Source organism: Enhydra lutris, unplaced genomic scaffold (genome assembly GCF_002288905.1).
Source record: "Enhydra lutris kenyoni isolate GAN:26980312 unplaced genomic scaffold, ASM228890v2 scaffoldscaffold101, whole genome shotgun sequence".
NCBI classification, from domain to species: domain Eukaryota; kingdom Metazoa; phylum Chordata; class Mammalia; order Carnivora; family Mustelidae; genus Enhydra; species Enhydra lutris.
Window position 1 is genome coordinate 1,223,972 of NW_019154185.1, and position 12,654 is coordinate 1,236,625.

At 46.5% G+C, this 12,654-nt stretch overlaps 1 protein-coding gene across 1 annotated transcript; it reads right to left on the reverse strand.

Moving 5' to 3' along the window:
* Nucleotides 1-861: 861 nt before the first annotated feature.
* LOC111139351 (CD40 ligand) lies at nucleotides 862-11,973 on the reverse strand. The gene is made up of 5 exons (XM_022491615.1): nucleotides 11,733-11,973; nucleotides 9,568-9,699; nucleotides 5,960-6,014; nucleotides 4,077-4,139; nucleotides 862-1,347 (listed from the first exon to the last, which is right to left on the reverse strand). The coding sequence occupies exons 1-5, from the start codon at nucleotides 11,886-11,888 to the stop codon at nucleotides 971-973; spliced, it is 783 nt and encodes a 260-aa protein (XP_022347323.1). The 5' UTR covers nucleotides 11,889-11,973; the 3' UTR covers nucleotides 862-970.
* Between the last annotated feature and the right edge of the window lie 681 nt (nucleotides 11,974-12,654).

Consider the following 12,654-nt stretch of genomic DNA (forward strand, 5'->3'; position numbering starts at 1 on the left):
TGCAGCCTTTCCAGAACAGGCTGGAAAGAAAGACCCACGTTGATTTTCACCGAACAAACTTCACATCATCCACCAAAGCCTATGGCAAACTGCCAGGGAGGGGACTGTCGCCAAGTTATTTTGTGGTCCAAGAAGTTTGAGAACCACGTTTGGGAACCCATCACAAAGGTGAGATCCCTCCGAAAGATTCCCCCCCCGCCCCCACCTGGCCCAGGGCTTTAGGTGCTAGATGACAACAATAACGTTAAGGGCACTTTATTATTCAAAAAATAAATAACAAGATCATCCCAAGTTCACGCTGGAAACAATGGAGACTGCAGGTAGAGACGAGAGATTTCCTTTAAATACAGTCATTTCAGGAGGAGTGGGCAGCCTTGGAGCCTCCGCCTCTGCTCCCTCCTCCCGCCTACAGTGGTGGAGACGGGACAGGGTTGAAATAAGATAACGGATTAGCAACAGCCTGAGTGTCGGGGTGGCTGGTGGGGGCAGGGTTTTTCAGTTCTCTGCTGCGCCAGACTTTCTAGAGCCTGCCCCCTCCATCGGGGCCACAGGGCCCCGGGCTCAACCAGGACTGACCGCGAGCTGAGGCTCCCCGTGGCCCTTCTGCATCTTCACTGGGAAATCAAATGCATTATCCGCTGAAAGACACTGCATGCAAAGAAACGAAATGAAACTTGACTCATGATCTGCCATTTACTCAGAATTCAGTCTGTACGTAATGGTCTCGTCTTTTCACGGGACTCTCTGGGTGTCTGCATGCGTGGGGCCGCTGCTTCCAGAACAGAAACCTTATGGAACGGGGCCCGCTGGGGTTTCACCGGCCCCGGCGTTCCCTTACCGCAGCCCTACCTGCCTGGGGGTGTATAATAAATAGTTCTCCACGAGGAGGATCCTAGGGTTATAAATAGGCAGTTCAACAGGGGGTGGTCTTAACTGCTTTGCTGTTTGGCAGCCCGCGAGGGGCCACCGCTCAGAGTTTGAGTAAGCCAAAAGACGTGAAGCCCGTCCCGTGGCTCACTTGGCTTGGATCAGTCACGTTGACGAACACCGAAGCACCGGGATGTAATTCAAATACGCCCCCCAAGTGGACGGACTGCTGCCCACAAGGCTTGGAGGAGCTGCGGGTGTTTGCAGCCCTGAGCAAGACCCGCTCCGATCCGCTCGGGGAATTCAGGCAGAGGCTGGCTACAAACGGAGCTTGACTCGAAGTGTCCCGATTGGAGCAGAAGGTGACTTGGGCGTAGATGTAATAGAGTCCTTGTCTTTTCACGGCCAGCTGTTTCCCGTTTTCGAGGGTTACCAGGTTGCTGCTTAGGGTGTAGTATCCTTTCGGGGCCCACTGCAGAACTGCAACAGACAGGGAGCGCGCATGGTGAGGCGAAGCGTGCATGGTTCCCACTCCACCAGAACAGAGTTCAATGTTCCATCCTGGCTTCCCATACACGCAGCCGCGGGGGCCGCCGGGGATGCTTACGGAGCCCTCCTGCCCTCAGTTCTCTGACCGATCGGCGGGGGCTTCACAGTCGGATGGAGCTGATTTCCCACCCAGACTTTAGTCACGTTCACGCCCAGACACTTAATCTCCCTGAGCTTTTATTTCCTCATCTGTAACACGGGGCTAGTATTACAGCGTCTCTCGGAGACTTGTTTTGAAGATTAAAGACAGCAACCGGGCACAGTGAGTTTCCTTCTTTCTTTTAAAGCATTTAAAGCCAATTTGCCCTTGAACTTCAGATGCGCGTTTTAAAATTGCACGTCCTAAACTACACACACCTACAAGACATTCGGACAAAATCCTTGCTAATATGAACACTGTCATCTCACCAGCCTTGGATTTTACAAAGTCAAAGAGTTGCCCGGCTGTGTAGCTCAGCCTCGGCTGACAAAAGGAAAGACCCCATTTCTTCCTACCTGCTCATGCTGTCGCAAACCCAACCTGCCTCCCACAGCAAGGACTAAAATTAGGCAAGGAAGTATGAAAATGAACCTGTCATTTCACTGTGTGTTTTGATCTTCCATTGTAGTGGGCGCCACCAACTTGAAAGTACATGTGTTCTTGTGGCTAAACCTGAGTACCCACCAACGGTCTGCCATTTTCTTGGTGGAGATGTTGAGTGGGTTCAAAGGTAGTGTGTGCACCCGATTTCAAATCTCAGCTCCCACAGCGAGCTAGACTGCTGGGTGTGGGGGTTGGGGAGAAGTGAAAGTATCAATCATTTGCTTCCTTGAGCCCTTTTCTAAAATTCCTACTTGGCCATCGAGCACAATGTGAGAGTCAAGCTGTTGAGACTCATTCTTTAGGAACAGGAAAGACATCCTGAAACGTCTAACATTTCTTGGCCCTCCGGACCACTCCAGAAATGACACTTCCTTATGATGATTTCATTTTCAGACCATTTGAGAAGCCAAGGGGAAGTTCTCTGTCTTTTAGTCCACTAGGGTTATCTTCATATATCCTTACCTAATCTTTGTCCTTGCTGTGGGATGCAGGTCAAGCTTGTAACAGCGTGACCAGCCAGGAGTGGGGCGTTTGCGACTGGGTGGGGGGGGGGCGGTGAGGAATCTTTCTGTCTTCACACCTTATCCCCTTCAGACCTCCTGTGAGGCAGACCGAAATATGCTGGGATCATATTGATCTTGGGATCTTTTGGCAGAATCTGAGCGCCATGAAATCTACCCAAGGGCAAGGGTTTCCTTGCCGGTGGCCAAACCCCAGCAGAAAACTACTCTTCTAAGTGGTGTCTCTGTTGCTGTCATGCAATTCACGTATGCAAGTGTCATGCGGACTGCCACCCTGGCCACACCACCCCAGCTGGAACGTTCTCCCATAAGTGTATTTTCTGAGAACGGCTACCTGGCAGGATTATTAAATATGGTATTAACGAAGGGCTTTCTGCGACTCTTCTGACATCCAAACTACCATAAAGGAAGCTAAGTAATAGCACCTTACATTTGTCTGACCCGTGATAGCATAACCTTCTTCTATATTAGCTGACTGGATGCTAAGAGCCACCCTGGGAAGTAAGTCAAGTGTGACATGGCAGCAAAGGGACTTGCCCACGGTCACCTAGCAAGTGGTAATTCATGGTTCCAGAATCTCAGTTCAAAGACTTCCTATCCAGTGCTCTTCCTTCCGTATCACCATCTGTGACAACCACGTATGTGTTACACCTCGTGAGAAGCCCAAGCTGCCTCGGAGATGAGGGGGTATGTCTCTCCTCTTCTCTCTGTCTCTGTCTCTATCTCTCTCGTTTTATGTGTGTTTCACTCTCATACACACACACACACACACACACACACACACACACACTGTTTAGAACTCCTTTCTGGAGCACTGTGCTAAGTTTTTCCAAGACTGCTCTGATGCCCTCAGACTGCATTTATCTAACGAGGGGGGTTTTGTGCTTGCGGGCATGTTTCCATCCATTTATCAGATGCGACGCATTCTCGGGCACCAACTCTCTCAAGGTACAGGTTTGGGAAAAAAGATCTAAGAGCTAGAATGATGGCAGAACGTATATGGAAATAAACTCGTTCAGAGTTGAAAAGATGACAGTATGTTGTCTGTTGTTACTTCATTGGAAAATCTAACGTCCTGGTGCCTATTGATCTTTGCAGAATGATTTTACCTTTAATTTCCCTGAGGTTGGCCCCCGCGAGTCTGGGGTTAATCATACAGGGATTGACAGATGGCAGGAAGTACCCCCTGAGGCCCATTTACACACAGCGAAGAGGGGTTAGCATGAGGAATGCTCCCAGCCAGGAGGTCACTACCTGCCATCTCTTCTGTGTTCTCAGAATAATGGTCCCTCCACCCAGCAATTCATCATTTAGAATCGGCCATTGGGCAAGAACGTAATGAGAACATCGGGATTGCTTCCCATCTCCTTTTGTCCCTTCAAGTCCCATCTGTGCCTCTGAGCTCACTTTGAAGACAAAGCCCAGCATATGAGAGGTGTAGGGGTGGGTTGGTAAATTGGGCCCCAGAGGATGAGAGGAGCCTGATCATTAGGCCGCCCTGCTTCTGCATCCCAGCCTTCCTGCCTGGGTGACCAGCTCAGATGCTTTCGACTTACCAGACGCTGTGTTACTACTGGCCTCACTTATGACATGGGCTGCAATTCGGGGATCTTGATCACCTGGAATGAAACCAAAAGCCAACTGTCAGGCCAAAGCAACGCAACACTGCCCACAGAACGATCTGGTCTAGTTCTACAGCTCTGTCATAGAGACCCGGCTTAAGTAGGTTACGCAACAGGAAAAGCGCAACGGTCCGAAATCCCCGTCCCCGGGGAAAGCTGGTTTCTAGAATCTGAACAACTGAATGGGCTATTTGCACTGACCCCATTCTTCTAATGCGCGTTCAGTACCCAACTCCACTTTACCTAGATTGACACAGGCTAACACTCCGGGTCTTCGTGAAACACACTTTGAATCTTGCCGTTAGAAACAGCTCCCGTCCATTGGGAGTCCCACTGGGCCCCAAGGTGGTGTCAGCACACTTCACTGGTATGATGCCAACAGCATCTGATGTGGTCAAGCAACTGGCCAAACTACTGTGCCTAGCTTGGGTTGTTTCTCATGTAAAAGCCTTGCTCTTTAATTAGAAGTGCTGATACTCTGTGTTTAGAGCCTGTGTGGAAGTTTCCTTTTTTTCCCCCCTAGGAATGAGCTTGCTGTCAGACACTTGGCAGGTTCCCTATAAATATTGAATCAAATCGCATGACCTAGATAACCAGTTGTGTTGAGTTGATCCTTTTCCTGAAGATGGCTACGCAACACCCACGTGCACCCATTTCCTCATATTTCACCGTAAGTCACAGACAACATGGCACCATTCAGCATATCTTACAATCTGAAGATGAAAATATCCTGGAGATTGGATGACCCTTGTATCCAGAGCAACAGTTAAAGCGAGCTCTGAGTACACTCCTGGCCTCTGAAAATGATTTCTGTATCTCTGTATGTATATATTTCTTTGTGGGTATTAGTTTGCACAAGCCATACATCGTTTTCATTGACATTGTGAATAACACTCATTTGCCACTCCAGGCATCGTTATTGTGTTTGGGGTGCTGAATTCTAAGAGGAATAGGGAGACAAAAAGCCCCAGAAAGTGTCATGGGAGGCACAGTGGAAGACACTGGGGAGGTTTAACCTGGAGAAGAAAAGGCTCAGCGGCCATGATTGCTGTTTTCAACATCTGGACAGCTGCTATCTAGAAGAATTCTATTTTACTTAGTATGGCTCCGAAGAGCAGGACTGGGTCCAGTGAGTGGAGATTATAGGAATAAATTTCAACTCCAGAGAAGGAAAGACTTCTCTCTGAGTAGCCTAGTAATCTTACTATAATTACTAGAATTGTTCAAAGTTGGACCAGGATGATTAATGAGCTAGGAGGTGCCCAGGCATGTTGGATCAGATGGTTGTGAAGATTTGTGCTCTGTGGGTGGCACTGCATTTGAGAACCTTGCCTTCCAGTCAAGATCCCTTCCAACCCTGAGATGTTTGACATGTTCTGACATCAAGAACAGGGCAAAGAATGGAACATTGTCACACAGAATCATTCCTTGATCGCAGCTCCTCCGCTGGCATGGTTCTCCGCCAAAAACTATTATCACTGAGCAATGAATGCTAGCAATGACTTTCTTGTCATCTTATCCTCTGTGGGGGGCACTAGGCCATATGGTGCTTTGATGAAGATATTGAAAAGAGTGACATTTCTTCATACTTGGTATTGTCAGCCTCAAAGGAACACAGCCTTCCCCATACATGGGTCCATACTAAGCCTTTCCAAATCACAGGTGCTAGAGAAGGTGTCAATCTGGCCATTGTAGTCCTGTTTTATTTCCAGGGCTCCAAGTTCCCTAATTCTAACAACGGGGTTGTTCAGCATGATCAGCCCAAAGCTTCCTTTTAGGTGTTAAGTGCTCACAAAAATGGATAAATAGCAACCTACCTTTTTGCATCGCAACACTTTTTTCTTGCGTCGCTTCTTTGTTTAGCATTATGTCCTAAAATGAGAATCAGTGCGAAAGGTCATTTTGACAGGAAACCTGGTGTGGGGTTTTGGAGGTATCATTCGTTTGGCGTCTGGCATGACTCTAGTGCCTGTTCCTGGTGAGGATTATCACATGGACTTAGATCCTGTCATTAATTCCATCATAGCGATTGGGAACCCATGGCACTGACAGATGAGCTGACAGCCCAGAAAGCCCAAGGGGGGAGCCTGGAGGCAGGATCGGGGCCCTATTATCTGCACTGCAGGGCTCTCCCCAGACTGGAGGCTGTGACGCTGACCCTTCCTATGACCCCAGCCTCCCTGCCTTTGATGGGTATTGACAGATAATGCTGAATGGGGAGATGTTTCTACCTTGGGAACCGGTACATGGACTATTTTTAAACATAAAGCAGGGGATGTATCTATTAGAATAAAATTGGTCTGAAATCTCTTAGGAAAGAGTAATAGTACGTTTGATCTTGGGAAGAAATTCCAGACTACGAACAGACCCTCAGGCATTTTTTATTGTCTTATCCCTGTCCACGGGATGAGGGAGATTCTCAGCATATAGGAAACTCAGGTGATCTCCCGATGATGCTGGCGTTCAAAGGCAAATGCGACACTTCCTAAGTGGTTTCTTTTCACTTAGCAACCGGGGAAGTTCACAGGCACGGCCATCGGCACAAGCAGGAAGGGAATCAGGGATTCGGCTGCCATTTTGAAGATCACGCACGGTCACGCAAGGAGTCTGAGGCTGAAGCCAAGAGCAGGAACTCTGAGATCACGTTCAGAGGTCGACCTAGCTTACGCCATCACTTTGGACTCTAAATACAAGGGCCAAGCACAGTAGTATTTTCCCCTCTGATAATCAAAGTCTTACGCGCCTTCCCATTCCTGGACTCCAAGTTTTCTACAGCGCCCTCCCTTTCTGTCCTTCCCCAGAAGGAATTAGTGTTGGGACTGTTGAGCACCCGGGGGGAGGCTCAGCTTCGTTGCCAGATGTGAGGGTGTAAGTCTCGGAGCCCCACCAGGGAGCCTCGAAATGCTCCCAGGGGCCACAGGGCTTCAAGTTTCCACTTGAGCTGAGAAAGTGCGGCGACAGGAAGATGTTTGTGAGACACCCAGTAAACAAATGAGTATTTAGTGTCTCCTCAAAAATGGAGTGTGATGATCGAGGTTGAGATACTTTTCAGCTACGTGGTTGTGCTGGTGTCAGGGTTTGGCCAAAATGAAAACGTGAAGTCAGCAAAGTTTGTCTTTTATGTGCCCAGCCCTGTCTTCCTGCGAACTTTCCCTCAGCCACACTCCCCAGAGCCCTTTTTTGCCTCCCTTCCTTCACTCCCCACCTTGACTGAAAGACTTTTCAAAGTTGACATTCAGAAAATCTCAGATAAGTGATTTCTTTCTTACTGGGGAGTCTACGTGGCAGGTATGGACGGGTTGGCCTCTACCTTGAAAAGGAAATGTGTCGACCCCTGTCAAAGACATCTCAGTCCTCGAGGGGGCAGACAAGCCTGAAACTGACTAGTCTAGTGGGATGGCGTCACTAGAGCTGTGCAAACAGACCTTGATGACCACTTGCTAGGGACCATGGAGAGAAGACTGAGGCCCTGGGTTGATCATTGGATCTGGTGACTTCTAAGACCCCTTCAAGACCTATGATTTGGAACCCCCAAATTCAAACCTTTTGGTTGTTCTGGCCCAGTCAGACAGTGAAGCCCAGAAAGAAAGCCTGCTAACACTCGCTGAGAATACTAAAATCCACTTTGGGGTTATTCTACAGGTGACCAGTTGGATTTTTTTAAAAAGCCCAAAATATGGTTTAGAATGAGAAATTTGGGAGAACGGATATTGGAAAGGGGGTCAGTCAGTCTTCACGGGAGGACTCTGCGACACATGGCACTCATTAGGATCCCGCCCTGGGGAGCAGTAGAGGTGAGGGACTTCCTCTGCCTTAAGTCAGGAACCCTGGTTGACATGTCTGAGAAGGTCTGCCTTTCTAGAATATGAAACTTGGGAGCTGTCACTTTGCTCATGCAAGCATAGAGCAGAGAGGCAAGCCCAAGGAGCCCTTGCTCCTATCCTGGGTAGCTGATTTGGGAAGTTTTATATATCTGACCTGAAATAGAACTATTAGAAATTGGCCATTGAACGATAAGACTGTCAGTAAGACAGAGTTCTCTCATTTATAGATGAGTAAACAGGCCCGGAGAGGGGAAGCCATTTGCCCAAGGTCACAAGGCTAAGCACATTAAATATCTAATAAATATTTGAATTATTAACTGTTGTTCTTAAAGTGGCTTTCTTCACATTTAAATTTGTAACCCCCCCAAGTACCCTATGGTATTGGCCAGAGTCCTCGGACAACCAGAAAAGCTTAACTCATTTCCAATGAGTTGGCCAATGAAGAGGAGTCTTCATCTAAAACCTAGATTAGTGTAAAGAATGTGAAAGCCAACAGCAGATTTGGGCTGCCTTCTGATTTCCATTAGGGGACCCAGGAAGAGGTTATTAGCGTCTTTACCGTTGGAGGACAAGAATAAACTCAGAAATAAGATCTTAAGTCCTTTACTCCTGGGTTAAATGATAGATTATTTATATGGGAGAAATAACTGCTGTTGGTTTATCCAGATTACCCCCCGACCCCCCGTAGCTTGGCACCGAGCTGCCTTCAATGTGGAGAGCTGCCTCTTACTGATGACCCCAAAGTGAGCTGAGGGCCCGGGGGATTCTACTCAGTGTTCTGAGAGGGGTAACAAGCAGAAAGGCTGTTTGATATTCTGCTTCAGGAGAAAGAACATTCTAGACTCCTTGTACATGATGATGGAATTCATGTCGTAAGTGCATCCTCAGTTAATCCTCTAAGGCTTGTTTGCTGTACCTATTACCGGCCCTGGCGACTACAGGGACTCCTTACTGGGGCCTCTGTCTGCCTCAGGGCTTGGCCAGTCCTACAGTGGACTGACTTCATGAGCAAGTGGTGTTCCGTGGGGTCTGATTTGAGCGGCACCAAGAAAGTCCATCCCCCTTTCCCCATAGCTCTCCTCACAAGTAAAGGGAACGATTTCACTTTCATGGCACTTGAAATTCTGTCATGAGAGAAGTGTTCGTTCCCCAGCCTTCAGGAATCCTTACTGCCCTCAGTAAAGGCAGGTCCCGACCCTGGGGCCATCCAGTGATCCTTGCTCCCCTGGGAAATGGGGACCGACCATGGGTCCGTAGTGACAAGGCAGCAAGGTTTGGATGGAAAGGTAAGAAAATACCAAGAGCCAAACTCGGTGTGCTTCATAAATGTTCAGAGGGTAGTATCCCCAAGAGAGACTCCTTTTGTTCCTCTCGAAAACATTCTTATGAATGTGCACACTTCCAGTTTTTCTTTCCCTTTCACGCAGGATTTTGGCTTCATTTTTCCTTTTTTTTTTATTGGATACATATACCCATGTGTGTATGTACGCACATATGTACGTATGTCTACAAAACGTCTATGTTGTCAGCGTTTATTTCCCGACCTAGCAAAAGCAATAAACAGTTTCAACGACCCTTTAATCAACAACTGAGCTCCTTACCTTGAGAAAGGCTTCAAATCGGCTTTTAATTTCCTCACAGTTCAGTAAGGACAAGGACCCCTCTCCTTTGTTGCATTTCTGTAACGTTTTCATGAATACAAAATCTTCATAAAGATTCCTTTCATCTTCTATCTATTTGTGAAATAACAGGGATGTGAGAACATAATTCTGGAGAAGGTGGCTGATAATGTCTCCCTCCACAATCACTTCCATGGCATCAATAACAGAAGGAGGATTTTGCAGATATAAATGGGGAATAAAAGTTATTTTACTGGATTATTGTTATTTGGTATCAGCCGTTAAAAAAATCAACAAAAGGGGCGTCTGGGTGGCTCAGTGGGTTAAGCCTCTGCCTTCGGCTCAGGTCATGATCCCAGGGTCCTGGGATCGAGCCCCGCATCGGGCTCTCTGCTCAGCAGGGAGCCTGCTTCCCTCTCTCTCTCTCTGCCTGCCTCTGTCTACTGTGATCTCTCTCTGTCAAATAAATAAACAAAATCTTTAAAAAAAAAATCAACAAAAGCCAGCAATTAAAATGTCCTATTACCCGAAACTCTAGCTAGAAATCACAGCTATTCTAACAAAATTTTATTACGAAATGTACATTTCGTCCATGTATTACAGCAGCAATGTTCGAGAATGATCGTACTCCTCATTGCTCTGTAAGGATCAGTCATTGTGAACCCAGTGTATAAACTCGTTTTCCACTGAGCTCATTTGCCTACTTCACTTTAGCTGCTGCTGCAGTGTTTTATAAAAAGCAGTTAATTTGCAGTGTGTGTCAATTAACTTGAGTTCTAATTACATCTCTCTCTTTTTAGCTTTAGTATTTGTGGAAAACATTTGCATTTTTAAGGAAACCATCTTTCATTCCCAAAGTTAACGAGTTAAACGTATGGAATTCACTTGTGTAATAAACTGATTTGGGGCCATTTTCTTGTTTTAAAATGAAATTTTTAGATTCAAAACAAAAGCTACTTAGCCAGCGGCTTCCACTGTCCCTAAGAACACACCTCAAGGCTTTGGAAGACGTGGTCGCTGCTTCTCCCCATAGAGGCTTGGGTCCAGGCATTCGATTGACAGAGCCCACCAGGCCAAACACAAGCCAACAACCAGACCCCGAATCCTGCTCTTTACTCAACTACAAATCTGAGTAACCCAGTGCATTGCCTCAACCTTCACTGCCCCTCCTTATCCTGATGAAAATAATGGTGTTAATTCTAGCATGGGATCCCAACAGACGGCATCGAAACATCCCTGGGAAAGTGCAATCTCCAGATGCTGTGCATCGACAACCCCTTCACCCAGATGTATAGCAACAGCCAGATAATTCGTCAAATTTCTCCTTTTCATGTATGAATGATGTTCTGTTGGTACAGCCAATAATGCCGCTCAGTGGAAGTGGGTAAACACACTGAAATGGGACGAATCCCAACAGTTATTTTCTCCTGACAACACCCAGCTACCTCCTAAGTTATTCTACTGTTTTGTTCCTGTAAGTCCAGCCACTTAAGCGTGTAAAACATCTCAGAGGGAAATGGAGCAGCTTGCAACAGTCAGTGCTTGAAGAGGTATAGAGACCATGCGACTTGTACTCTAAGACTGTAAATTCCAGACTTATCCGTGTCTGTGCTAATCTGAAACACTAGGAAGTTTCAGATCAAATTCCTACTCTCCTTCTCTAGTTAGCAATTTAAAGGGAAAAAAAAGGCATCTCCATCAGAAAAACAAGTTTACTTTTTAAGCAAGACTTTAGCAAATAATTATAGCTAATGCCCACCTAGTGCTCCCTCTTCACTGGTTCTGGTCTAAGCTGGCTACGAGGCTAAATTCATTTAATCTACGAGGTGGGTACTATTATCTTCCCCGTTTCTAAGATGTGGAAACTGAGGCATGGAAAGATAAAATAACTTGCCCAGGATTGCAGAGCTAAGAGGGGGCAGAGTCAAGATTTGAACCCACCCAGTCTGATTCCAGAACCCAAGCTCTCGACCAGAGACAAGAAGAGAAGACCTTACGAACTAGATGACAAACATAATGCCGCGAGACCATTTCAGCTATGTGGGTTCCCACCATGGTCCATCATCTGGGCAGACCTAAAACCATTCAACCCACAAATCAGTAAGGACCCCCCGCTTGAGTTAACCAGGGCGCCTGGTTCAGCTTACCTTGTCCAATCTTCTGTGAAGATACACAGCAAAAAGTGCTGACCCAATCATCTGGGTGATGAGAAAACCAGTAAGTAAATACATAAAAATTTTCATACTGACGGGTGGTCCGGTGGCCACAGATCGGGGAGCAGTTTGGCTATATGTTTCGATCATGCTGTGTTAGAGTTGAAATGATATCTTCAGACCGAGAAGGTGGCAGGGGCAGCATGAGAACACTGTCAAAGTGGCCACCTTACTCAGGATTAGTTAAGAGCGTACAATCGTTACAGCCCACACTTCCTGGAAAATGTGCTTCGTAGTCTTCTCTCCCAGCAAAAAAGTTACGTAAAGGTTTTTTTTTTTTTTTTTAATTATACCCATATCATTCACTTCCAGGCTTTCCCTTTTGTTAGTAAAGAAGAAACAAGTCTCTTCTTCCATACATTCATTCTTGCCTTGAAATGTCATAGACTTCTTAACAGACAATGGCAGTATTTTCCTATCGCTAGCTTTCTGGGTTCACCAGTTTCAAGGAAAGTGACAAATGTGTCCACCAGCAACAGACTTATTTCAATTTCAGTCTTACTAATACAAACTGGGAACCTGGCATATGGGGAAAGAAGTGAATGTCAACAAAAGTTTGGATTGATTTTATGACTGGTATACCCCTGGCTTATTGCTTCTTGAGACTTCTTTCATCTTCAAACCCAATGAAATCCCAGCAGCTTTTCAAGTCTACGTGGCATGAAGCAAAAAGGAGTGCTGACAGTTATTTTTTTTTTAATTTAGCTGGACTGGTAATTCAAGAAAAAATAAATTCCTCAAGGGCCAGGAGGAGTAGGGTCTTGAAGGAAATGGTTCCTAAACTCCGGGATCAAGGTTAAAGTCGGAATCTTCAATTGACTTGGCCAAATTGCTTGTCTATACTGTTCCCATCTGT